We start from the raw sequence: 27,965 nt of genomic DNA on the forward strand, positions 1-27,965 counted from the left end.
ATTTGTATTATTTAAGTGTTTTAAAATATGATTAAATATTCATATTTCTATTTAAAAGTAGCCAATGGCTAGAAGGCCATATAATTATACTTGAGTGGTCATTGATGAGATGTCCAAGAGACATTAAAATTTTAGTCAGGTGGTTAGATTAACCAGAAAGCTTAGATAACTAAGACTTTTATACTCAGATAATCACATTGACTAGGAGCCCATATAATGAGTGGTTTCAGAAAGTGAAACCAGATGCTTATGATCGAAAAAACAAACCATGAAGCAATGAACCTATATAATGAGCTTTTCAGAAGCTAAATTTGGTGACTCCTAAAATTTAGGAGGTTGCTATTTTTGAAAGTTGCTCAAATGGAAATTTTGTTTGCGTCAAAGGCTCTGGAATCTCGCAAGAAACTATTTTGTCCTTAGCAGCTATCTGAAATTCTCAACCATTTGAGAGATTTTTAGAGTAGAAGGTTTGGAAGCTTCTTTATATAGAAAAGTGATATGTGACATCTAGAAGAGGGTATGTGTCATTTTGAAGAAACAAGTGTCCTTATACTTGTCATTCTCAATAAACACTTGTCATTTGTAGCCTATACTTTTTACTTTTAAGCATCCAAGCCCCACACCTTTATATTGGAGGTCTCTCTTTTCATTTGAAACAAGCTCTCATGTTGAAGTTTCAATTGCATGCTTTTTGAAGGTGATGTGCAACAAGAAGGGATGAGCTGAAGCAAAGCCATGGAGACAATGTTAAAATATATATCAATAGTTTTGTAGTTGTTTCTCTTAAATTTACATCTCTGAAGAAAGTTCATTCTAATATAGAGATGAGAAAGCCATGGATTACATTCGACAATATGGTGAGTTGTCAAGATAACAAAGCCTGATACGTTGGAAGCAACCCAAGATGCGGCCTTAGAAGGTGAAGGGCTGTATATGCCATGGATGCTTGGTAAAGCCTAAAAAAAAAAGAACCGCAAAGGAAGAAGACCAAGATGTTTAACCAAAAGAAGCTAGATAAATAAGAACCAAAGCATAAGGATGGAGGGAGACCACCCTTGCCATTAAAAAAGAAGCCAACATATCGGCGATTAGCAAAATATAGAAGAGAAGGATGATGTTTCTGTTGTGGAGAAAAATGACACATAGCTATCAATGTCCTAATAAGGCAAAGAAGAAAAACTAGCCCCAAAAGACACCTCAAGTAAATGCTGTACCTAAGAAATCCTTGGAACAAGATGAAACTCTGTTAGAGAAAATGAAGCCTTTTATGACTTGGGATAAGATTGCTAATCACTTTGTTTTTATTCATTTGATACAAGGGCTGTATATCATTATATCCATCCTCAGATTGTTGAAGCTTGACATCTACCTAAGGAGAGGTCTAGAACAGGTGCTACTTTTCAAGGAATAGAGTGTAAAGTTACTTCTATTCTTGGAAAACTATGAATTGAGATAGAAGATTATGTAGATCATGAGAGTTTTATCGTGGGAGATCTTAGTCATTGTGATGTTGTGTTAGGAATACCCTGGCATAGAAGAATAGATCCAGCCATTGATTAGAATCAAAATAAGTTTAGGTTTTCTTTCAAGGGTAAAAATGTATCTTTTGATGTGGGAGTGGAAGGAAACTCTATCCTCATCTTATTCCATGTACATAGTTGTAAAGCAATGAAAAAGTCTATTTTTCTCGTACTTGATTTTTGTTAAAGATTTTAACAAAGTATAGAATTGAAGAGTCTATCTCAGATATAAACGAGGACGAAATGAGTTTCTTAAAGGAGTATAAAGATTGTTTTGCAGACAATTTATTTGACGAGTTACCACCAAAGAGGCTAAAAGATCATCACATTGATCTCATTCCTAGGAGCTCACCTCCAAATAGACCACCCTATCATGTGAGTCCAATACAACAAGAGGAGATTATGAAGCAAGTGAATGAGCTCTTGGGAAAGGTCTAATAAGACCCAGTTCCTTACCTTTTGGCTCTCCAGTCCTCTTAGTGTAGGAAAAATATAGACCTTGGCGCATGTGTGTGTATTACAGGGCTCTCAACAAAATTACAATTCAAAATAGGTTTCCTATTTCAAGAATGGATGATATCTTGGATAGATTGAATGGATCCAAAGTATTCAGCCGGATTGACTTGAAGAGTGGCTACCATCAAATGAGAATTGTCCCTCAAGATATTCATAAAACAACATTTAGGACAACTTTTGGTTTGTATGAGTTTCTTGTGCTACCATTTGGTCTCACCAATGCTCCTGCAACCTTTAATAGAATGATGAAAAGAATCTTTAGTGCACATTGGAAGTTTATAGATACTTTCTTTGATGATATTTTGGTTCATTCAAAAGATAAAGAAGAGTATAAGTAACACTTAGTGTTTTAAAAACTCCGCAAACACAAACTTTATGTGAATAGCAAAAAGAGTGAATTTTTCCTGGAAGAGATTCACTATTGGGCCATATTATATCCAAAAGTGGGATTGAGATGGATCCAGAAAAAGTCAAGGCTATTGTAGAATGGCCAAAATTGACTAGTGTTCATGAAATTCGAAGTTTCTTGGGATTATGCCCTTGTTATAAGAGATTCATTGAATGGTTTGTAGTGGTTGCTAGACCATTGCATGATTTAACTAAGAAAGCAGTTGCATTCTGATGGACCAAACTAGAGAAGGAAGCTTTTAAGCTCTAAAGTTCTATATTGACAAAGGACTTGTTTTGATTATACCTAATTTGTCAAAACCTTTCTTTGTGGAATGTGATGCTTCAAGAAATTGCATTGGTGCAGTCTTAAATTAGGAAGAACATGCAGTCGGCTATGTAAGCAAAAGGTTGCAAAATGCAGAAAAGAATGCTACTATCTATGAAAAGGAGTTAATGGCCATCATTCAAGCTTTAAAAGATTGGAGATACTATCTTTTAGGTGGAGAATTTCTCATCAAGATAGACCATGATGGTTTGAGACATTTTCTCAGCCAACAAAAGATTTTTGAAAAGTGTATCTGATGGGGCAATTATTTAACTCAATTTAACATTTAAATACTGTATATTTCTGGGAAGTAAAACAAGGTGGTTGATGCCGTATCAAAAAGACCTTAGATTCATGCAGTGTCTATGATTCATCATACAGATTTCACTAATATGAGAGACATGTATACTGTTGATGAAGATTTTAAAATCACTTGGAAAGAGTTTACAACTTGATAAAATGGTAAACTTCTATGTTATGGAAGATTGATTTCTTTTGATGGAGAATAAGCTATGCATTACTAAAGATTTCAGGCCTAAGATAATTGAAGAATGTCATGCAACTTCTTACGTAGCTCATCGTGGTATTTTGGCCAGAACCAAGGTACGCGAAATGTATTTCTTTTGGCCAAGTCTTTGACGAGGCATTGAACAATTTATCAAAGAATGTATTGTGTGCCAAAAAATTAAGTTTGATTGCCAAAAGTTTGTAGGGCTTTTTGGCTTGCCAAAATCAGCAAACGACAATGATGATATATGAATTATTATTGATAGGTTTAGCAAACAGGCTTATTTTATTCTAATCAAGAAGACTATCAAGGCTTAACATATGGCTAGAATATTTATTCAACAAAATTTTAAGTATCATGGGTTATCATAATCTATCGTGGGTGATAGAGATTCACGAACCACTAGTCTCTTTTGGCTAGCTCTTTTTGAAAATTTGAGTATAAAGCTTATATTTTCTTCTTCTTATCATCCTCAAACAAATGGTCAAAGTGAGATAGCCAATCTCACAATATTGGATATGCTAAAGTACTATTGCCATGAGGCTAACCAACAATGGCAAAAGTACTTGCCTTTGGTAGAATATGGATGTAGCAATACAATTCATATTTCTATAGGTAAAGCACCATTTAAGATCACATAAGGAAAACCACTCTTATTACCTATTTTCAAAACCGAGCAGGGGATATTTCATATTGATGAGTTTATGCGTGATATAGATACAATTTTCGCCCAAGTTAGATGAGCTATTCAAAGAGATCAGGAAAAACAAAAGATAGTAGCAGATAAGCATCGAAGGCAATTGATTTTACAAGAAGGGGATTAGGTATGGATGAAATTTGATAAAGCTCGTCTAAGAAGCTCTAACAAGTCTTCATCCCAAGTCACTAAGCTCGTAGCAAGAAATTATGGGCCATTTCAAGTCATTAAAAAGATTAATGATGTTTGTTACAGGTTACAACTTCCGGAGCATTGGAGAATTTACAATGCTTTTCATATCCATCTTCTGAAGCTTTATGAAGTGTCTCTACTATTGGAACCTATAATAGAGGATCCACCTGAAGTAGATGAACATGAGGAGATACTTTAACCAGAGCAAATGGTCTTTCATATGATCAGAAAACGAGTAAGAAACATGTCGATGATGGAGATGTGAGAGAGGTGTCACAGCTAGGTCCTTCAAAGAAATATCCATGCTAAGGGATGCAAGCTTATCCCAAATCTCCTTCATCATGTGGATGTGATCCCGCATTGTAGGAGAATTTGCGACCAAAAGTTGTCGTAGCTTTAAATCGAGAGATAATCAATGCCCAAATGTCTATATACGAAAGAGAGATGCCAATATTTTCCAAACCTCTATGGCGATGTAGATATATCTAACATGCATGAGTACAAAATCTGCACAACTCAAAATAAAAAAAGAGTAGGCTCTAGCATTCAATTGATCTCATACAACTATTGAATTTGTGAGCCATACCATCATGGCAATTCACAATAGGTTCGGATACTGAGAAAGAGAATGTAGATAATATCAAGGGTAAATAGATCATAGAAGATGCAAGAGAGACATTGATACAAGTTACAAAGGATATTGTTGTTTGGGATGTAAAGAAAGATAGCCTAAGCAAATTAAGTGGATTAATGACGTGGATATTTGATCTTGACATATTCCATGTAATATACAAGTTATTTAAAGTCAGAGTGCTATCATGCTAGTACGGAATCCTGTCTTTCACGCAAACACAAAGCACATACAAGTGAAGTATCACTTTATCAGGGATGTACTTAACATCAAAGACATTGAGCTTTTGAAGATACATACAAATGATAATCCCGTAGACCTTCTTACGAAGTGTCTTCCAACCGAGCGGTTTGCTCATTGCCGCCAAATGATGGGGGTTACATGTGAATATCTCCTCCAACTTCTCATCGGTCATCCCTTGGTTCATGTTCCTCTTTGGATATCATAAAAGATAACTTGCACACACAGAAAACAATGATAATAATAATTAATATAAGGATTTACGTAAAGCACGACAACATAACTTTGGAAAAAAGTATGCTAATTAGAATACATATACTAAAGTACCCTTTAAAGCGAATCGTCAACAAATTGAGAAATCACATGCAAATATTTTGAGAATGTAAGCATGTGAACTCTTCTTATACTGGAGGGGATAAGGATAGTTGAGTGTGAATTGTCCTTAGGGGAAGGAAAAACCCTAATCCTAGCCAGATCTGGGGCTATATAAACAGCTCATGGGTCTACATCAACTTGTGTTTCTAGAAAATTTCTTTTGAAATTTAAAAGTTATTTTCATTTAGATTCTAAATGGATGCTAAAAGAGTAGTTTAAAGACTATCCAAAAATACTAGCAACTTATGAAGGAGTTGTAGGATTAGAAATACTTCAAGCAAGGTCTTGAAGATAAGATGGATTTCAAGAGGGAGGGATGTAATAAATCTTTTGTATATCAATTGTTACCAAGACGTATTGGCTCAATGATTTTAAATTAATTTAATACTCATGTACTTTGAAAGGCGATTTATATTATTTAAGTGTTTTAAAATATGATTAAATGTTCATATGTCTATTCAAGGGTGATCAATGTCCAAAATGCCCTATAATTATACTTGATTCATCATTGATGAGATGCCTAAGAGAAATTAAAAGTTTAGTCAGGAGATCAGATTGACCAGAAAGCTCAGATGACTAAGATTTTTACACTCAGATAGTCACATTGCCTAGAAGCCCATATAATGAGTGGTTTCAAAAAGTGAAACTAGATGCTCATGATCGAAGAGATAAATCATGAATCAATGAATCTATATAACGAGCTTTCCAGAAGCTAAATTTGGCCGGATGAGGAGCCAATGTTTCTCTCAATAAATTCCTCTCTCAATGCAGTGTTGACTCTTCTCCCCCTTTCTCTCTCTCTCTCTCTCTCTCTCTCTCTCTCTCTCTCTCTAGCTAGATTTGGCCAGATGAGTGGTTTCAATAAATTCTTGTTAAGGATGAGGGGCTGGTTCCCCTCTCAATGCAGTGTCAACTCTTCTTTCTCTCGCTCTCTCTCTCCCTCCTAATTTTCATGGTGATAATTGATCGAGTTGGTTAAGTCAAAATATTGTCATTCTCACATTTTTCCCTGCGCTTAGACAAGGCTCCCTTGACCATGCGTGTTGTTACTCTCTACGGACAGCTCTAACAAATGAAGTTTGAGCCTAAAGATATTGTTCAATCTTTCTTGCTTTGTGTTACATAGGTATAGGATCAGCTTTGACACATATAGTCCATGCTTCTAGAGGCTCATCTTGTGCGGATTGTGCTCTATAAGTTGCCTTTGGGGTTTGATAGAGTAGCCAGTGCTTTGCAGGCCCAAACATCATTGATACCAGTCAGTTTCACACATAATGTCCTCAATGCTGCTTGAACATGAGACATCATTGAGATGACAGGGGAGGCTTCTATCTCGGTATGGTGGCCATGATGAGGCATTTGCAGCTTCAGAGAGGAGTGACAAGAAGAAGAATTCGAAGGCCCAATGCTATGAGTTTGGTAAGAAGAGATATGTAGGCAAGGACTATAAGGAGTTAGCGAGTTTCCTGAAGAAAAAGGAGAAGAAGAAGAAGCAAGATATAGACTCTTCGGATGAGTCACCCTCATCCTCCTTTGAATCCGACTCGGATCCTTTGGCCAAGGTAAAGGCCCAAGCGTAGAAGGGGTCATCTTCTTCAGAGAAGGGGAAGGGATTACCTTGGCCCAAGCTTAGAAGGGGTCATCTTCTTCAGAGAAGGGGAAGGGGTTGGCTGCCCCTCTTATTACTCTCTAGCGCAAATGATGTGGTCGTTCCTCGTGATGACTCTAGTACAAAGAGGGAGTGTGAGAGGGTAGTGAGGTGGGGCAAGTGTGTCTCATCTATACTAATATATAAGTGCGATGGATCTAAAGGGGGACTAAAGTTTGGCAAGTTTGAAATCTTGGAGCTCGGATTGATATCTTGGTTCAAGGTTGTTTCTTAGTAGAGAGCAGGATTGGCTTCTTGTCCAAGCTCACATGAGGGACACTTTGGCGGTTTGACTGAAGGCAAGGAATCCATGGTCACATTTGCTATTGCGAGGTATTGTTGTGACAAACATAGAGAGATGCTTGATTCTTCTCTATAGACTATTTTCATGAGTAGGTATGAACGACATTGGCATTAGGTTCTTTGAGAGGCATCTTGGTGGTGGCTTGATCACCCACTACTTGGATATCCATGGTTCTATTTTGATGGTCTTCGTTGTATGGACTTTGATGAGTCATTATCATTGTATCATTGTATTGTATTAGATTATGCATGATCTGAGAGAGGTCTTAGTAGATTAGTTAGGTCATGAGTGACTCTATGCATGTGTCTTTGTGGATTGGGCATAGGGGATTATTTTAGGTATTTTTCTAGTGTCCATTTTTTATGGTTTTTGGCTTTTTTAGCTGACTTTATTTTTGGGCCATCATGATGCTGGCCAACCTGATTTATTTTGGGCATTATTTTATGCCTATTTATTCAGGCTTCCTCCTTCATTGGTGGTCCATTCACTTGCAATCTTCTAGAGCAGGTCCTATTGGAGAGAGGTGTTGTATCAGAGAATGGAGTACAAGACAGGAATGGAGCAGGAGTAGAGTTGAGAGTGAGAGTGAGAGAATCCCAGGATGAGTTTACTAGTACACAAAGAACAAAAATGTATTTATATGTTAGGGTGCAAATAAGGGTGTATTCACATCCCTAAGTTTATACACACGGAGATTAATGGGAGTCTACACCCGAAGGGACTTTACACCTAACAACCTCCCTCTTAAAGGCCCAAAGTGGTACCTTTAAGCTAGCTAACTTCCATTAATCGAATGCAATGCTCATGCTGAGCCTTTGCAAGAATTTTAGTGAGTATATCTGTAAGGTTATCTTGGGTTTTGACCTTAGTTAGTGTGACAAGACCATGATCCAAGACCTGTTGAATGAAGTGATACCGAACATCTATATGTCTGGTACGTGCATGGAACATGGCATTTTAAGCAGACATACTGCACTCTGGCTATCACAACCAAGCATTGGAGTGCGGGAAGGAAGATCAAAATCCTTGACCAAACGGCCAAGCCAAATAGCTTCTTAGAAGCTTCTGTGGTGGCTGAAATATTTTTAGCCTTTGTAGTACTCACTGCTACAATTTTCTGCAACCTTGAACACCAAGAAGTAACCCTACCAGCCAAAGTAAAGACATACCCATTGGTAGATTTTCTAGTGTCAATATCTCTTGCCATGTCCGAATCACAGAATCCTTGCAACTCTAGTGTACCCTTTCCATAGCATATACACTTATCTTGTGTACCTTTTAAGTATCTAAAGATACATTTCATTGCTTCCCAATGTGGTTTGCCAAGGTTAGACATGAATCTACTAACAACTTCCATTGCACGAGCAATGTTAGGACGAGTTGCAACCATGGCATTCAAAGAACCATAAGCTGATGCATAAGGTATGCCCTTCATAGCAGTAGCAGCTGTATCATCTTTTGGGCAATTGGCTTTGCTAAGCTTTGTATATGGCAGTAAAGGCACACCAAGAGGCTTAGCATTAGCCATATTAAATCTGTCCAGTACTTTGCTGATGTACTTGTCCTATGAGAGAAACAAGTGCTGCCCTCTATCTCTTTTAATGCGCATGCCTAGAATGTGTTCAGCTACTCCCAAATCTTTCATTGAGAAGGCTGAACTCAGCTGCCCTTTAAGAGCATGTAGAGTACTCTTATGCTTTCCTGCAATCAGCATGTCATCCACATATAAGACCAGCACAATAAGGCTTTCATCATCGGCCCTTTTAGTGTATAAGCAGTGATTTGCATGACCGTGTTTGAATCCATGGTTGAGCATAAAAGTATCAAACTTTTTATACCACTGTCTAGGGGCTTGTTTCAGCCCATATAAGCTGTGTTTCAGCTTACAAACTAAGTGCTCTTTCCGTGGAATAGTAAAACCTTTGGGCTGTTTCGTGTACAGCTCTTCATCTAGGTCACCATGAAGAAAAGCAGTCTTTATATCCATTTGATCCAACTCTAAATCCAAGGATGTAGTGAGAGTAAACAAAACATGGAGTGTAGTCATCTTCACTACCAGTGAAAAAACCTCCTGGAAGTCTATGCCTTCCTTTTGTGTATAGCCCTTAGCAACCAAACGTGCATTGTATTTGGGCTTCCCATCAATACATTTCACCTTAAGAATAGCTTTCCTATCCTTGGGCAAAGGTACAAGCTCCCATGTGTTGTTCGCATACAGAGACTTTATCTCTTCCCGCATAGCAAGCTCCCACTCTCTCTTGTTTTCACATGACCGTGCCTTTCTAAATGTCGGAGGCTCACTTTCATCAGTCAATAAAATGCAATCCAAAGATGGCTGAAACCTTTGTGGCTGCCTTCTGACACGTGTAGACCTTCTTACTCAATTATTTGTATTGATAGGCAATGGGCCTACATCCTTAGGTATGTGCACACCATCACCTAGTGGTTGATTTTCAGCATTTTCTTGCTGCTGTAACCTGTTTTCAGCATGTTTTTCTTGCTGTCCTATTCCATCATGTGCATCTATTTGTGTAGACCTTCTTACTCAATGATCTGTATTGATAGGCAATGGGCCTACATCCTTAGGTATGTGCACACCATCACCTAGTGGTTGATTTTCAGCATTTTCTTGCTGCTGTAACCTGTTTTCAGCATGTTTTTCTTGCTGTCCTATTCCATCATGTGCATCTATTTGCTGTCGATTATCTTCTGGTTGTAGCACAATAGGTTGCTGCTCATTTTCAGCATCAGAAGGGACAGAATCTTCAGCTAATGGTTGGCTGTTCATGCTGAAATTTGACATTCTTTTTGTCAAGATCACTATGTGTAGCATTTTTCAGTAACTTTGCCTCATTAAATACTACGTCTCAGCTATGTACTATCTTCCTGTCTTGAGGAAGCCAAACTCTATAATCCATCTCTTCCTCATCTCCATATTCCATGAAGATGCCCTTAATGGATTTCATGTCTAATTTAGTCCTCTGATTTACAGGAATATGCACAAAAGCATCACAACCAAAGACATGCAAATGGTTATGTGAAGTAGGTTTGCTAGACCAAACCTCTTTAGGAATGCCATTTTCCAATGCACGATTGGGAGATTGATTGGATACATGAATTACAGTTTTAAGAGTCTCTCCCTAGAAGTGTTGTGGGAGATTAGCTGTGGACAACATGCATTTGACTCTATCACAAAGTGTACCATTATATCTTTCAGCCATGCCATTTGATGCAGGATTGTAAGGGACCGTCAACTCTCTCTTAATGCCATGCATCTCACAAAACTTTTTGAACTCATTAGAAACATACTCGCCCCCATTATCTGTTCTTATAGCTTTTAACTTAAGTCCTTTTTGTGTGGTAACAAAAGCGTGACACCTTTTAAAGGCATCCAACACTTCCTTTTTCCTCTTTAACACATACCCATGACTTTCTACTGAAATCATCAATACAAGTGACAAAGTACCGTGCACCCCCATGCAAATTAACAGGCATAGTACACACATCAGAGTGTACTAAGTCAAGAGCATTGGACTTCTTAGCGACACCAAAGTAATAAGGAGACTTTACATGTTTTTCATACATGCAATCATTTTACAAAAGACAAGACTAGAGTCTTTTATATCAAATCTCCCTAAAGAGGAGAGAACCTGAAGGCCTTTCTGGCTTATATGGCCAAGCCTTTTATGCCAAAGTTTCATTTGGGAATGAACTTCAGCCACAACCAAAAACTTGCTAGGTAATTCTTTACAATGCAAATAATACAAAGTCCCCTTTTTGCTGCCTTTAACAATTGGCATAGAGCCTTTGTGGACCTTTCAAGATCCACCACCAAAGGTAGTAAAATACCCTCTTTGCATCAAGCTACCCAACTGACACTAGACTTTTCTTTATGCCAGGTACATATTTGACATCTTACAAAATCAGCTCTTGGCCATTTTCAAGGACCAAGTGAATGGTACCTACACCCTCTATTTCACATGTATAATTGTTGCCCTCTCCACTGGACTTTCTTGTAATCTTATTGAGAATAGAGCCCCTAACACCACCAAAGGTTAAAACAGTGTTGTTGCTTAGTGAAACAACCAAAGACTTCCAGTAATGAGGCAAAGTCATCAACAAGAAAATAGTCTTCAATTTATCATTGAAGGGTTGTAAACCAGAGTCTTGCAAATTGACTCAATATCCCTGTGAAAGCACTCAAATGCTCTGATACTGGCTTAGACTCATCCAACTCCATGTTTACAAGCTTGTGCATGAGATGCACTTGATTTACTGGAGTTGTATTTTCATTAGTGTCCATCAACTTTTTCCATATGGCATAAGCTGTATCAAGACGCTTTATGTTTGCAAGTACATCATTAGATACAACCATTTTAATGTATGCAATGGCCTTCTTGTTGAGTCTAGCCCAATCCTCATCTGTCATAGCTGCAGGCTTGACTTCCAAAAGAGCATCATCACAATCCTTGAAAAACAAAATGCCTTGTATCGTGTCCTTCCACAAGTCTAAGCCAGTGCCATCAAGCCTCTTGATTTCAAGAAGGGATTTAGTGTCATTGCTGCTAGAAGCATTTGTAGCCATGCAATGCACCCAAAAATCAATGCCACAATTTATGACAGCAAATAATGAGCTGAATATTCAGCTAATATCAGCCCAAATTTGCAGACAATAAGAGCAAGATTCAATTGAAGTATAGGTACAGCAGTAGAATGGATGACTTTCAGCAGTAGAATGGAAATTTCAGCATATAATCCATGCATACATCATTGCCAGGTGACTCCCGCTTCAACAATATCACCAAAAATACATCTTCAACAATCCCAGATCTGCAAATGAGCATTGAGACTGCTGCAACATGACTATTTAGCAATATATCAACTCAATGGGGTCTGCCCAATATGTGTACTACATACATATGTGACCAAGTCAACTTCTGATACACAAAAAACACTGAAATTCTCTGCAATTTCTCCAAAACCTCACAAGTGGGAGATAAATCTCATTGCTTACAACACCAAGATTGCTTTAACAATGTTCCCAAAAAGTGCATTTCAAATATTGATTTTTCAAAAATTCTCAAATTTCAGCAAAGGTCCCAATTTTTTACTGACCAATCTGCTCCGTTTGCATTAATACATGATCTTGAGGGCATAAAATGGGAAAAATTAGCTAAAATTGACAAATTTTTGCAAAAGCCCCGAATTACGTAGGTCCAAATATGCACCAATGTCAGTAAATTTGGCTTAGTTGAGCAAAATTTCATTGATACATGAAAAGCCCCAAAATCTTCAGATCCAATGTGCATAATTTTTGCAATTTTTGGATCAGATTGTCCTGTTTTGTATCACGGTTCCCAAATCCAGGAAAAGCCCCAAAATTTTCGGTCAAGATGGCACATTGTGCTTGTGATGGCGAACACTTGATAAGGAAGCGGAATAAAAAAAATGCAGAATACAAAAAATATGAAAGAAAATGGGCCTGCCAAGTCGTTGACCATGCCCTGTCACCCGCAGGACCTGCGCATGTGTGGCGACTTGGTGGACCTTCATGTGGTTGCCTGTCTCCCCCATGCGAGTTGTTGATTGGTCGGCCGTTTGGTTGCAGTGATGCTAATGATTGCTTTTGCTAGTGTCCGCCTGGTTGCGACGATGCTACGGTCTGCCTTCTCTAGGACTGCCCCGGCGCCTGTCGACCTGCTACACCTGGTCCGTTGACCTATTGCGCAGCTGCCCGTCCTGCGACCTCACACCTGTCGACTGCTGTTCACACTGGTCGTCAACTGAAACTGTGATAAACAAGCCTGATCAGTTTGATGTGAACGATAGCTGGCCTGCTCTTAGTGACTGACAGAAAAGGTGAATGGCTTCTTCTCGTGTGCAAAACTGACTCGCATTCATGGGAAGCACGAACATTGTAACTTGGAGCTCTGATACCAGTTTGTTGCATTAGAGTGCAATGGAGTGCAGGATAGTACTGGAGCAGGAGCATAGTTGAGAGTGAGAGTGAGAGAATCCCAAGGTGTGTGTACCAGTAAATGTTACGTACACAAAGAATAAAAATGTATTTATATGTTAGTACAAATAAGGGTGTGTTCACACCCGTAAGTTTATACACTCGGAGATTAATGGGAGTTTACACCCAAAGGGACTTTACACCCAACAAGAGGGAGCTAGTGCCAATGCTCACACAGCTGATGACTCATTGTTGGACACGATTGTCTTGTGTTTGGTATATGGATTCCATTTCTTGAGCACTCTTCTGAGCTCTTTTCTGCAGTGTTCTTCCATTTCTCTTTTCTCTTGTGTTGTGTAGTCTATTGCATCAATCTTCTACTCTTCCATCGCTGCACCCACTTTTGACATCTTGGAGTATAGCTCTTTCTAACACTCCCTCAGCCTGCTCCCATGAGAGACAATGGTTGTTGGACAGCATTTGCTCCTTGAGCACCCTTTCAGTTGTATCTCACCCCTTTCATCATTGATTCATTTAGCATTCCTTCATTGATTATTATTTCTTCTTCTTCTTCTTCTTCTTCTTCTTCTTCTTTGCATTCTTGTTTGAGTTCATTGTGTATTAGTCTTGTTCACACACATGCAATGTTTTTTCTGCAAAACCTAGCATTTCTCAACAGTTCGTCTAAGTAAGAAAATACTTGAGGCTGTTAATCTATGGAAGTTGTTTCCAATTTGCAAGAGCATGAACTATGGCAAGGGATCCATCATTATATATTCCCAAATTTTTCCCATTGGCTGTAGTTCTGACTTTTGAAGCCCATGGTATGGCCAGACTGCAGCAATGCAATTGCTGGAAGTATCACAATGAGCTTTAAATGGTTTCTAGAATCAATGAGATCAAAACTGTCCATATGGCATATGCTTCATTCAATTGAAGGCTTTATTTTTTCAGCTGTCCATTTGAACATAGAATTTTGGTCAGATCATGCAGCAAGGCTGCAATTTTAGCAAATTCTTATACATCTCTTGTGTGGATAATTTTTTAAAGAAATAATCCACTCCTCCCATTGATGAACAACTTATGCTTTTGTAACTCTTGAAATTTCTTCTCAAGACACATTCATGACGTTCCTCTTCTATTCTTGAATAGAAAATGATATGATATCATCTTTAAAGGTGCTAGATGACGCTTCATTGTCCAGTTGGTAGTGTGGAGTGTTTGAGGGTCAAAAGACATCATGAAATATTGAAAATAATCCAAAAGTAGTTCTGAAATTGTCTCAAGGTTATACTAAAGAATACTTCTGATTTGATGTTTTCCAGTCTTTAAATTAGTCTTGCCAAACCCACAAGCTCCTTGAAGCTGATCCAAGATGTCATCTATCCTAAATAGTAGAATCTTATTCATAAATCTTATCTTGTTTATGGTTTGACAATCCACATACATGCACATTGGACCACCTTTTGATCTGTATTAGCACAGGTGAATGAAAGCTGACCTGATCAATCTGTTATGTAAAATTTCATTATCTCCTTTTATTGGCTTTTAATATCCTGTGCAATCCACATACATGCACATTGGACCACCTTTTGATCTGTATTAGCACAGGTGAATGAAAGCTGACCTGATCAATCTGTTATGTAAAATTTCATTATCTCCTTTTATTGGCTTTTAATATCCTGTGCAGAGGTTTTATTTGAAGGTGCCCTTTGTAGAACTTGATCTTCTTTCTTTTCTTTAACAAAGGGCAAGTACAAAGAAATATCTATGTCAGTCAAGTTGCTAGTCTGCCAAGTCTGACTTCATTGAGGATCTTTCACATAGTATATTGTACAAAACAGTAGGCTCTACTGGCTAACCATAGATGGTGAATGTGATGTGGACTTGTTGCTTACATGTATGGTACTTGGCTCGGATAACAGGACAGCTTCATTTGCAGTGCGTAGTTGCTTTGATACAACTTATAGGAGTTGCCTTCTTTGCATCTTGGAATATATCCCTTGAAGAAAGGGCCTGGTGGTTCCAGGTCTGTAGAATGTGTAAATGTAACTTTGTCCTCTCTTCAAACAAGTAATAGGATTTAGTTTTGGCTACAAGTTTCCAGCTGCATTCTTTGTACAATGCAAACATTGCATCATTTGTGTCTCAAAGTTTAGATATTGTGGTAAATTTTTGGTGATCACAAAAAGGTGTGGTTTATGTTACCTCGAAATTGTTCTGGATAATCTGGAATATAGTGTAATGTGAGATGTAAGGACTCAATGTCAAACATTTTGAAGGCTCATTAATACTTGCTGGACATTCTCTATGAATTTTGGTCCTACTGGAATAAAAGCCCACAGATCATCTGTATCTTAGGTTGAATATGCAAGATTTTCATGCACCTCATGTTGATAACTGTACTAGTATGCCAATATTATGTGTTTTGACATGACAATACTTGGCTTAGTTGTGTGTGATGCAATTAAGTTATGGATTTGCGTTCTTCTCTGTCTGTATAATCAATTTTCATGTCTTTCTTCAGTGTTCTTGAACCCTGAAACCTTGTTGAATTCAAAATCCATGTTCTCTCTTGTGGATGTGTACAGTGCTCCAGACAATGACTTGGATCTTGAAAATTGGGACCTCTCTCCCAGCAACTTCCAGCATGTGCAGGTGTGAGTGAGCTTTCTGGTTGAAGCAACTTTGAGAAGCTGTATCCTGATGTACAACATAAAATTAGGCTTATTTGCTCTGCACTCCAAGCTTCAGCTGGCTTTGCAATCATATATTTGTTTTAATCTCAGATGAATGAATCACATTTTTGTTTTAATATCAAGCGGATCAATCATACATTTGTTTTAATCCCAGATGGATTTTAGGGTGTCTCAAGTAACCTGGTATACATATGGAAGACTTGCACACTTAACAATCCATGCAAGTAGTCCCCAAGTCTGGTAAAGAAGGAGAATTTGCAATGTACTCCGGAAATCTACTGATAAACATTGTTTAGCATCCTGAACAGAGTTCTTAAAATTTACAAAGAATGATAGTCTGGGAATCCAATTTCCTACATGTGATGATCTTTTGGTCCTATTTGTCTGTCAGCTGGTGGCTAGTCCAAGGTGCTTATATGTGACAATGTTTGCAGTTACAACTTTTGTGACTGGGGTTTTTCTTTGGATATTACAGGTCTCAAAGGATGCCTTGGGTGTAGCTGCCAAGAAGAAACATGCATTACAGGATCAGAGAGCAGCATTAGAGCAAGATGTATATTTGTCAGAATGTGTTTTTTGTGCTGCTTACTTCTTCAAACAGACACCTCTCTTTTTTAAAGCAGTTGTCAGATTTACCATCACATTGTTAATCGAAGGAACATCCACATACAGCTTTGGAAGGAATTCTTGTTAAATTCTCAAGTGGTGTGCAGGTGGAAGAGCTGCAAAGACGTCTTCGAAATGAAAGAGCTGTCAGGCATGCTCTTGAAAAAGCAATGGGAAGAGCTTCTAGTGCTATATCGCCTGGTCATAGACATCTTACACCTCAGGTTTTAAAAAAATTGGCCTTCTTCTCATGTGATGCTTTGGTGTGGACAAACATGAGATACAGTGTGATCTATTTTGTCTTGGTATTTGAAGCTCTTTTGATATATGTTTTTCTATCTATGAGCTGAGGATTATATTCTGGTCAAGCTGCAACTACATAGATGATTGCATGCCATAAAAGTGCAGATTTAGCTGTTTGAATAATATGACATTTACATTCTTTGGTTACTGACACATGTTTCATCATGTGAGAAGACCAAAGAGCTTATACATGAAATCAATTTCCTTGAGGAGGAGGTGGTGGACCTGGAACAACATGTTCTCTCCCTTTATCGGCGATTTTTTAGCCGCTGCTTTTCTCGGTCATCATCTCTCTTTAGTGTGAAGCAGAAAACTGAGCCTCAGGACTCACAGGATGGAGGTCAACAAATACAGCAGCCACAGGTGCAGCTGCAGCAAGATCATACCAAGTCTATAAAAGTAAACAGTAAACAAAGACAAAACCATCCAATGCAGCACCGACGAAATATTTCAGCAGTTCAAGGGAACAGTACTGGCAGAGCTTCATTGTCTATCCCTCCAAAGTCAAGACATGGTTCTATACTAGGTGAAACCATGAGCATTGAAGGACAGATGCAGCTATCACACTCACAGAGTCTCACACAAGTCAGTAAGGTACTGCTTCTGTACTTATCTTGTGCTGACATCCACACATTTAGATATATGTTTTTGCAAACTGGCAGAAATGCTTGGCAACTAGGTTCTGGAATCAAAATGTAGATATCAAGTTTCAACCTTTATGCCTGGTCTTGCTTTGGTGTTTAACTTTTAGCAGGCTCATATAGAATGAAAATCTTTTAAAGTTCTTTTTTGGTAAAAACTGTTAAGCTTATTAAATGGTGAAGTCTTGGTTGAAAGTTGTTGAAATCCCAAACTCATCTTGCATCTGGAAATTGGGGCGTATCTGATAGTGAAGTGTTACATCCTTGGACATCTGGACGGGCAGTAGTAGCATTGGTAACAGTAGTTACACTAAGAGCACTTCATAACCAGTGTGACCAATGCTACTAGCTCCTGTCCAGATGTCCAAGGATGTAATACCAAGTTTGTTGGATCACCTCCAGTGGATTCACTCGAGGGATGAAAAAGCGGTGAGAGTTAAAAGGTTAGCTGGGCTTGTTATGAATGCCACAAAATTTAACTGACTTGTCAGTGTTCAATCTTCATTACAGGCACCAAAGGGAGTTCCCTTGAGGAGTAATGCCAGCCCTTTGAATGAAGATGGACCCCGCCCATTAAGGGAGTATTTATCTGAAACACCAAACAGACTGTCGGAAGAACTAATTCGCTGCATGGCAACCATCTATTGCAAACTCTCTGATCCACCGCTAACACAGATTGGAGTACCAGAATCGCCATCGTCTTGCACTTCATCTTCAACTAGTCTGTCCTCACTTCATGGTATTTTTAGTGATGGATGGTCTCCTGGCTGTAAAACTGAGTGCACTTATGATAACATATTGGTGGACCCTTTTCAAGTCAAAGGAAAAGGTGGAGGTGCAGGGGCTTATAGTAGCATGGTAGAGGTTCCATGGATTTCTGTAGATAAAGACAGGCTAAACAATGTGGCACGCATGCTCCGCGAATTTCGGTAATTTACATTTGGAACTTAAGTCATTGGTCAATGAGTGGATTTAAACAAACCAAGTTCAGTAGCAAACGTGTCATCAACTTGAGGTGAAAAGGACATTGCAAAGTTTGCAATAGTCACAGGGAGGGTGAAATAGCATCGTCACGAATCTATGCTTACTTTAGAACCAATAAGCAGTTTGATTATTGTTGAAACATAGAACAGAAGTGGGCAATAAATTTAGTGTATGTAGGTACGAGAGAGCACCTTCCTGAAATGAGGCAGTCTATGTGCAGATTTGTATTTTCCTTTAACTAACATGATCCTACTCCTGGTCACTGCTTATTGAATATGAAACTTAATCTAAATTTTCGTATGTCAATCCTGCAGGCTTTGAGCTAGTTGTCCCTGGTCTTATTGCATGTTTCAGGTTGATGGTGGAACAGCTAGAGAAGGTTGATGCAAGCCAGCTGAAGCATGATGAAAAGCTAGCATTCTGGATCAACATCTATAATGCACTGTTGCTGCATGTACAGTGAAGTGCTTGATGCAATAAAGAAACCACATTTTACTGTCTTTCTTATGCCAGAAAACAGCTTATTAAAAGAACAAAACTTTCAAATAAGGAAACATTTTGATATTGAGTCTTCTGCTATTTGCAGGCCTATCTGGCATATGGGATACCTAGAAATAACTTGAAGCGCACGACTCTACTTCAAAGGGTAATTGCACTTAACCTGCCTTAAAAAAGATTTACTGATTTGACCATGCTCTTTCACATGGCACTGTGTGTGCACCCATGTGTCATGCCATGCATTATGTGCTTGCCATGTGCCACCTACCAAATATAGCAATATTGTGCTAGTTAGGCCTAATCATCAAACCCTGCATTTTTCTATGTCTTGATCATATCATGCAGTCTCTCTCTTCAACAGAGCTACGGAATGTCTTGAATTGGAGTTTTATGTTTCCTTATGCCTGCTGCCCAGAAAGGGTCTAGGCTATGCATGTACATCCTCATTAGGTCTACATATAAAGATTCATTTTGCCTATTTTTGGTAAATTGGTCTAGAGTCAGACTAAGTGTCTACCAGAGGGTAAGACAAAAGTATTCGAAAACCAATTACTTTTGAACTATGCTCTTTCACATAGCACTATGTGCACCGTGTTGTGCTAGTGGGCCTAACTGCCAAACCCCCATGCTTGCCAGGCCAGTAGCTTGATGTGGCAGCTCCAGGCTAATCAGCCCCAATGCTGTAGTTCACACTCCTCGCATTAACATAGGAGTCGAAGCAAAAGTAACATATTATTGAATTGGTGGATGGAACCCGGAAACCATATTATTCGTTGAGTGGATGGATCCCAGAAGTCAAAGGTGGAGGGAGGAACGTCTTAGTGGTTTTTACAAAGGGCAAGTTTCTCTATTTGGTTCATCGCTCTCGTGTTCTCTAAATGAAGGCTTGGGGATCCTTGCTCTTTCTTCTTGCATAGATGCAGGCAGGTTCAGTGCACTGAGCAGGAGCAAGCGCACACGTCCCCGCACACACACAGAGGGTGACATCTGAATCATATAGGCTTCTTCCTCCAGAAAGTCTCTCTCTTTGATAGAGATATGGAAATGTCTCAAATTGGAGTTCTATTTTTTGTCATGCGTACTTTCCATAAGGGGCTAGGCTATATGTGTACACCCTCATTAGGTTTAGACATAAAGATTACTTTTTCCTATTCCCAATACAAGAGTGCAGAATAAATGTCTACCACAGGGTAAGACACGAAAGTCTTTGTACTTCTATAAAATTCTTTGATATATAAGGAGTTAGAGTTAGGTTAGGTTAGCATAACTGCTCAAAATGCCTAGTGAGGTGACACAGCAATGGTGTGATATCCCATAGTCTTAGACTTTAGTTAGGCTGTGAGCCCTTATATGGAGCGATTGGAGAGCTCCCACAGTGACACAGTGCCTCAAAGAAGGGAATCCTTGTTAGGAAAAGTTGGCTGATCTGAGAGGATAAGATGGAAAATGATACTCATGATAATGAAGTTGGCCCTTCAAGACTGGGTGTCTTCCAAAATTCTTTGTTCTCTAAGGAAGAGATCTTAAAGGGAGATTGGGGCCCTTTTCCATCCCTATTAGTTGCTCTTGTTCTCGAGTCTCAGTGTGATTAATTCTGCATGCTAAGCACAAACATTTTACATGTGTCCTTGGGAAGTGTGCTTACTCAAATAGGAAAAGCCTAAGGTCACAAAGCTTCTCGTGTGTCATTTTTTTCCAGATCTTTCCCTATTTTCCTTGTGTACGGGTTTTCAATTAAAGCTAACCAGATGTACAAGAAGCCAACTGGCCACTGGGCCAGGACACATGCACGCACTTATGCACCCCTGCATGTGCTTGCACAGGCACACACGCACATGTGCGTGCACACGCATACAGACATGTATGTTGTGCGTTTGTCAGATTTATTAAAAAAAGGAGCAGTTCGAGAAAATTATGGAAAAACTGAGATCAAGAAGGAACCTAAGAAAAATGACTTCATGTTTCTGTACTGTGCAGGCTGCCTATAAAGTTGGAGGCCGGTCTATCAATGCCCATACAATTGAGCATTGCATTTTGGGCTGCAGATCACATCGCCCCACCCAGGTAGACATTATAGGAGGCGCTTTACTTTGACAGACTGATTGAAACAGTCTCTGCATACAATCCAAAAGCATTGGAAGTTTAATAAATTAGTAGCTGTTAATACATGTACGAATTGTGATATAGCCCAAATGTCCATCCTTGGTTTTATGAAGTGGCTGCAGAACCTTCTTTTACCTGGATCCAAATTCAAGGCTGGTGATGATAGGCGCTCATATGCCATTGAAACTCCAGAACCACTTGTTTGCTTCGCACTTTGCTGTGGAGGACGATCAGATCCTGCAGTAAGCCTCACAACTAAGTGCTGGTTTTAGATTGAGATAAATATAAAATTTCAGCTCATTGTCCAGCTGTCTGAATGCCTTCTTACAAGCCTAGATTTGGTTTATATTTTAGTTTTCTATGATGACATGTAAAGACCATTCTGGGTGCTAGTACTGAGTCATTCATGAAATGCTTACTGAATATGGTAAAACCTAGGATCATTTTGGGTGCTAGTACTAGGTCTTTCAAGAGAATTATAAAAACTATTGATGTATTGTTGTTTAGTAGTTCCCTATGGTGACACCTAAGATCATTTTCGGTGGTAGTGCTAGGTCTTTCAAGAAAATCATAAAATTCTAGAAAGACTTAGTATTAGCACCCAAAATGATGTAACTTTCTTTTCTGTTTTTGTCAATGTGGTTTAGGTTTTAGATATCTGTAGTGTATTTACACATTTCTCAATTAGTTAGCTGTTTCATCTACTCAATCTCTTGTCAAGCTCTTAAAAGTGTGATTAAGTTGCCTAAAAGTCAGAATTTCGAGTTTAGCCAGTAAATTTAATTCAACAGTTTGATTGTATGACTTAAAGGAACATAAAAATATGGAAGTTCAGTTAAACTTACTACAGTTTGATCTTATGACTTAGGGGAACAGAATATCATGAAAGTTCACTTAAAACTGACTAGTGTCTGCTGAAATTACAGTATTGCAATTGTCCTGGTTTGTTGGCACTTCCATTTATAGGATTGGCTTGAATGCCAAAGTCAATCTATTACTTTACGAGGGTTAGATTCTGGCTAAATTTCTGCAGTCTCAGGTCTGGCCCAGATATGAAGCAAAACCATTGGATACTACTGCCCAAGGATTTTGAGGTGGTAAAAAGGTCATTGTTAAGACCCTTGTACATTATACTTTAATTGTAAGTATCTAGTTACTATACATTGGAAGCTACTAGAAAGCCCTGACGATTCAACTTAGTGAGAGTTGCATTAACAAGTGTTGAGACTCGATTTATATAAGCTGCCAGGGTTTATCGATATTTACACACGTGACATGAGCCATATAAGCGAGGCCAATCTTGTGGCACTTTATTCTTATGGCTAGAATCAGGGAATATAGTATGGTCTAAGCTCCAATGAAAGAGCCTCTTGAAAATGCTGTACAGCTTGAACTCGATGATGTGCTTTCCAGCAATCTCATTCATGTCATGCCAAATGTGTTTGTTATATTGAGCACCTTTTTAATGTTCACTGAGGTACATGGGCATTGCTTGACTTGCATTATTGAAAGCCACACCCACAGTATTCAGATTTTATATTGAGAAGAACAAATGAGAGGGGGAATTACTGGTCTACCAATAGGGGTGTGTCCAAAGACAAGATTGGGTGAAGTGCTGAGCCAATATGCCCCTCCAAGAAAACTGGGTGAGCATCAGACAGGGCGTTTGTGGTTCAAGTTTCAGGTGGCACTTCTGGCCATTAAAAGTTGAGTAGTGAGTTTGTCCAGCTGTTGAATGGTTGCAACTTGCCAGGCCAAGTTTTGTCTTTAACTTGTAGAGAACTCTTCACTGCAAGTTTTGTTGAGCCTGACTACACTTGCAATATTTCCTGTGCCCTTTGATGGCTTTCGTGAGATTTTTGATGGAGATTAGGTGATCAGGTACGAGTTTATACAGCCAAGAATATTCACGAGGAGCTGGAGATTGCCAAAAGAGAATTTCTACAAGCCAGTATTAGCCTCCACAGTGATAGAAAGGTTCGTCTTCCAAAGATACTGGAATGGTATGCTCGAGAAGCATCGATCCCATCTGGCAGTCTTCTTGACTGGGCTTGTCAATATGTTAATGAGAGAGAGAAGGAACTTATACAGAGGTGCATACGGTCGAAGCCACAGAGAAGCACATCTCATTGCATAGAGTGGGCGTCCTACAACTTCAACTTCAGGTACTTGTTTGATCGTGACCTCACATCAAGATTCTGGTCTCGTGGAGGGCATTGACAACTTTATCAGCTTTTGTCCACCAAGCAAATTGATTGGAAGATGCTACGGTAAGCTGTGTTTCTCAACACATTCTGTACACGAGAAATTTGTCACCATTGTTATTTGGGACTGCCAACCCCTTGTATTATAAGCTACAGGCTTCAAGAAAAATCACAGGTTTCAACCCTGAGCCGGATATCATGTTGTATTCTAGCTAACTGCTTAGAGGAATGGCTACGTCTCTCTCTTTCCTAGGGTTTTTAGAGCCCTTGAAAGTATTTTGGTAGGCATTCAACGCGGTGGATATCGCTGTTGGATTGTTTTTAACTTGTAGAAGGAATCTCGCTAGGCATTCGTTCAACAAGGTAGATATTCTTGATGATGCGGGACTGATTTCAACATACTGGACTGACTTTTCCAACTTGTACCACTACTTCTGTTACTGGTGATGATACAAACAGCTTTTGTTTTTCTTCCGACGATGTTTATTACTGTTTATAGCTGCCCTCTCGCCATATCTGATGAACAATTTATTTTGTAACTGCATAAAACGCTTGCTGAAGCTTCTGTCTCTATCTTTTAATGTTGTGAGAGCAGCTTCTGCGCCACCTCAATCCCTCCACTGGTGCGGCCATCCGGTGCTCAAATTTGCAACGCTCCACCAACGGAATCTTGTGCAACCTGAGGTCTCAACTTCAATGCAGCTATTGTTCTCTCTCTCAGTTTTGGGATTCAAAGAACCACCTAGTCTTCAACATGAAAGATGCTATTGCTTTTGGCAAGCCTTGGTTGCACGGAAACATGAATTGCTTTTATCAATGAAGATACAAGTGTACAAAATAAGAACACAATGAAGATACAAGTCTACAAAATAAAAACACACGTCTAAAGTAAATAAAGCAAAGGAAATGATACCTCCAAAATTGGGTTTTGGAGACGGGTTTTATTTTGTAATTTTATGAAAAGGCAAGGTTTCATGCATGCAACTTATGCCAAGAAGAGGAGTGGGCTGGTGCGTGTGAAATTTACTGATTTTTTACTTATTTGTTGAAATATCTGAATTCATGGCATCATTGGATAAATAGATGTTTGGGATAGGTATTGCTACCCACTATCTAGTCGGAGCTGCAAGTAGCTACTAGTTGTTTAGGAGGATTAGTGGCTTGTTTTGGATGGATTGTTACGGATGACTTGTTAGTACACCCAAAGCACGACTAAAACATGCTTCATATATTGAGTTTTTGAGGGTTTGAATCATTGCACACTCTTGAGTTTCTAGCTTGTGGCGGTTGCCCGTCGATAGGGCTTAACTAGCTCTCACTACGACCGCACTTCGACATTGCTTGGTAAGGAGTTGAAAGGACCATGATATTTTCGTTTTTCTATACAAATTTTCTAATTTAAAGACACTTGGGTACCATTGGATACATTCTGGAGACCTTAAAGGCCTACCTATTGATAACTCAGTCAAGAACCACCTACGAATACTTTTGGTACTTTGGAGTCCTTACCCATGCACAGACATCTTGAGGTTAAGAATAGTAGGGGTTCAACCTTGAACCAATAGAGCTTGCATAACTCTTTTAACGGCTACCCTTATATGTCTTCTTGATAATGAAGACCTTTTTGAGAAATCAGTTGGGATTGATAATGGGCAACAATGGAAGATCTATTCCTCAAAGATGATGACCTTCTGATCTTGAACTTGGACCTCATGTGCAACTATGGATGCCTCCCATCCTCACATGCATCAAAGATGTGGCTCTGATACCACATGAAGATATTATGGAAGATATGTGAGAGAGCCATTCATTATAAGAACGCATGCAAGAATTCAAAGGAACATTCATGTTTGATAGTTGAGCAAGTACGTAAATTATAGCTTTTCTAGCTTGAGACACTCATTCTCTTTGCTTATGGGATGCATTGCATACATTTGTGTGTGATCTCTTTTGTTGCCACCTCATCCAACCTTATCCATCCACTCTCATAAATCGGACCAGAAATGATATTGGCGCACATAGCTCCATTCCGACCTCACTACTAGCTCGGCAATGTTCTGCAAGATATAGTCTAGGCCGTAGACATGGCACGACATTCCACCAAGCCACAAGGCTATCTCCACCACATAGGCAACAAAACAGCCAGCCTACTAGCTAGTAGCCTTCCCTTAATTCACACGCCTCAATCCTCCAGGCCACACACCACATCTCCTCCCTCTTGTTTTCCGCTGGGGGCAATCTTCCATCTCGAGCGAGGCCAATCTTCACCACAAGGCCATTCCAGGACCATCGCTCTCGGCAGCCTCACTTCCTGCCAACTGCTGGAGCTGGTGTTGGCTACGTCCACAGCGCCAGCCTGGTGAGGTCAACGCAACAAGTGCCACTCTCTATCACAGGCTCGTGACTCTGCCACCTCCGTTCGTGGAGTGCTGTCACCTCTCTGACAGGGCCAGTTTTACCGCCAGCTTTCCGAGATGACGTGCCTTTCCCTCCTCCGTCCTCGATGACGCAAAAAGGAAATTAGAAAGAAGGCTTCCAGCCTTCAGGGGTTCCTTTTTTCTTTGTCATTCATGCGAACTTCTCACGATGCGTATCCCCTCCTCTTCCATCGATGGGCGCTTATGCCTCCCAAGGTAAAACTACTTTTTCACCTCCAACCCCACCAGCGGCTGGGGGTACGCAGATCCCAACCAACCTTTCCAAGCAAATTGGTACCTACACATGCTTCATAAGTATAGAAATGACGGTTTACGTGCCGTCGATATTACATTCCGTACAAATGAATACAAGTTTCAAAGGTTTTGGGTGAAATACTGCATTTAAGAGCTTTTTAAAAAATATTTCATTTAGTGCATGTTTGAATACAGGACTCTCTCTACTCTATGCTTGTATTTTGATGCACATTGAAATGGGGCACCATTAGCATGGATCATTGCCTCCTCAATGGACACTAGCTCCTTGATCACTTGAGTAAAAGCATTTTGAAATTACAAATTGGATCTTAATCCTTCTTAGAAGGGAAGTGTGTGGACGATAGATGATGCACGAGCGAAAATTAATGCTATACAATGTACAACTTTCTCATTTTACCGATTAAACTTTGTATTGGATTATTTTTAATGATTTTTTTCAATGTTACACTTGAATCTCATTGAGTCATTGATTAAATTGTAAGACTATTTTTGGATCTTCTATGTGGCATGTTGGAAGATGTTGCCTAAAATATCCGACAAAAAAAGTTTGCAATTCTTAAGTACAAGCTAATATGTTTCAAGACCGTAGTCACTTTATGAACATGAAGTGTAGATGTTTGAGTAGCGAGGCTAAAAGAAAGGAGGATGCTACATCTCTTATTAATTAGTTCTTCGAAACTTATGCTAGTGAAAAAAACGTTCTCATATACTTCCAAGGAAAATTGGATTCCCAAACTAGGTAAGGCTTTATAATTTCTAAATTCGTTTACCAAATCATAGCAATGCTTGTAATGTAAGTTATTTTGTATGATAGGAATATGGGTTAGAGCCACACGAATACTTCCACATGCTGACCGATATACCAATGACTCCATTGAATCTTGTAACCATGGATTGGTCAAGTCTTGATTCTTCATCGAAAGGCACACAAATCATGACCACAGAGCAAATTGGCTAATCCACGAGCTCTTGATATTCTGCCATGCATATTATTGGTATCTAGAGGTCAAGAGGTGGGCTTTAGAAAGAACTTCAATGTCCAAAAGATTGTGTTATCATCTTTTGTGTGCCGCCCAAGAGAAATACCAAATCTATTGGTCAAATTTATTCGAGTTGATCATCGTCTTGCAAAAGTTAAGAGCACGAGCAATGCAAAGCTCTAATACACAGTATGCAATGCACATTGCGAGTGGACATGCTGCAATTGTGATTGGACAATGCGAGGAAATATATGCAAACATCAAATGAAGGTCTTGATATTGTTGGGTTTTGATATTGACACCATTGTCTCTAAGACCATGGATATATACTATGGAAATTTTGAAGGTATGTTGACTTATATTTTTATGAGCCACCTTTTATGAATACGTTTATATGATGCTAATATCAATTCTTGTGAAGTAGGATCTTCTCAAAATATGGCTACGAAATAACCTACCAACATTGCTTAAAGTAGTTATACACCTATACAAAATGATGCAGATATGTTAGACGACACCAATGCTAGCATAACACATCACGATACATCAATCAAACCTTTAATCTGTATGGTATGTGCTATTTTTTGGATATGTGTGTGCATCATATACATTTGAATTTGTAGAGGGGAACCGTTGCACGGTGCAAAAGAAAAGTTTTGGGAAGCAATGGCTTTGGTAGGTTAAATATAGTTACAATACTACACACTATATAGTTTGATTTCCTACATTTTATGCATCAAAATATATAATAAGGATATTCTCTTTATGATAGAGATCGATCATGAATTAGCAGTGCATCTTGAGTGCTTGAATATATATTTTATGTATCAAAATATATAATAAAGATATTCTCTTTATGATAGAGAACTATCATGACCTAGCAGTGCATCGTGAGTGCTTGAGTAGTCATTTTCTTACCTCCCCGAAACAAATCAAGTTTAGCTTGCAAGGA

General features: G+C 39.0%; 1 protein-coding gene across 7 annotated transcripts in view; it reads left to right on the plus strand.

Annotated features, from left to right (window-relative positions):
* The window catches only part of LOC148038110 (uncharacterized), a 53,915-nt gene extending 29,541 nt beyond the window's left edge, over window positions 1-24,374 (plus strand). The window contains exons 3-13 of one of the 7 annotated variants that reach the window (XR_015689055.1): window positions 15,894-15,960; window positions 16,477-16,554; window positions 16,715-16,831; window positions 17,085-17,504; window positions 18,062-18,480; window positions 18,890-18,989; window positions 19,122-19,181; window positions 21,011-21,097; window positions 21,250-21,378; window positions 23,018-23,783; window positions 23,936-24,061. Coding sequence is in view for 6 of the 7 variants with exons in the window: in XM_087669097.1 (XP_087525223.1) it covers window positions 15,894-15,960; window positions 16,477-16,554; window positions 16,715-16,831; window positions 17,085-17,504; window positions 18,062-18,480; window positions 18,890-18,989; window positions 19,122-19,181; window positions 21,011-21,097; window positions 21,250-21,378; window positions 23,018-23,356 (1,816 nt within the window). In the remaining variant the exon portion in view is untranslated. Of the gene's footprint in view, window positions 1-15,893; window positions 15,961-16,476; window positions 16,555-16,714; window positions 16,832-17,084; window positions 17,505-18,061; window positions 18,481-18,889; window positions 18,990-19,121; window positions 19,182-21,010; window positions 21,098-21,249; window positions 23,815-23,935 lie in introns of those variants that run through there. The other 6 variants (XM_087669115.1, XM_087669121.1, XM_087669118.1 and 3 more) reach the window with 6 other exon arrangements.
* The last annotated feature ends 3,591 nt before the right edge of the window (window positions 24,375-27,965 follow it).

Source organism: Lygodium microphyllum, chromosome 3 (genome assembly GCF_053477565.2).
Source record: "Lygodium microphyllum isolate KBCC chromosome 3, Lygodium_microphyllum_v1.1.10, whole genome shotgun sequence".
In the NCBI taxonomy this organism is placed as follows: domain Eukaryota; kingdom Viridiplantae; phylum Streptophyta; class Polypodiopsida; order Schizaeales; family Lygodiaceae; genus Lygodium; species Lygodium microphyllum.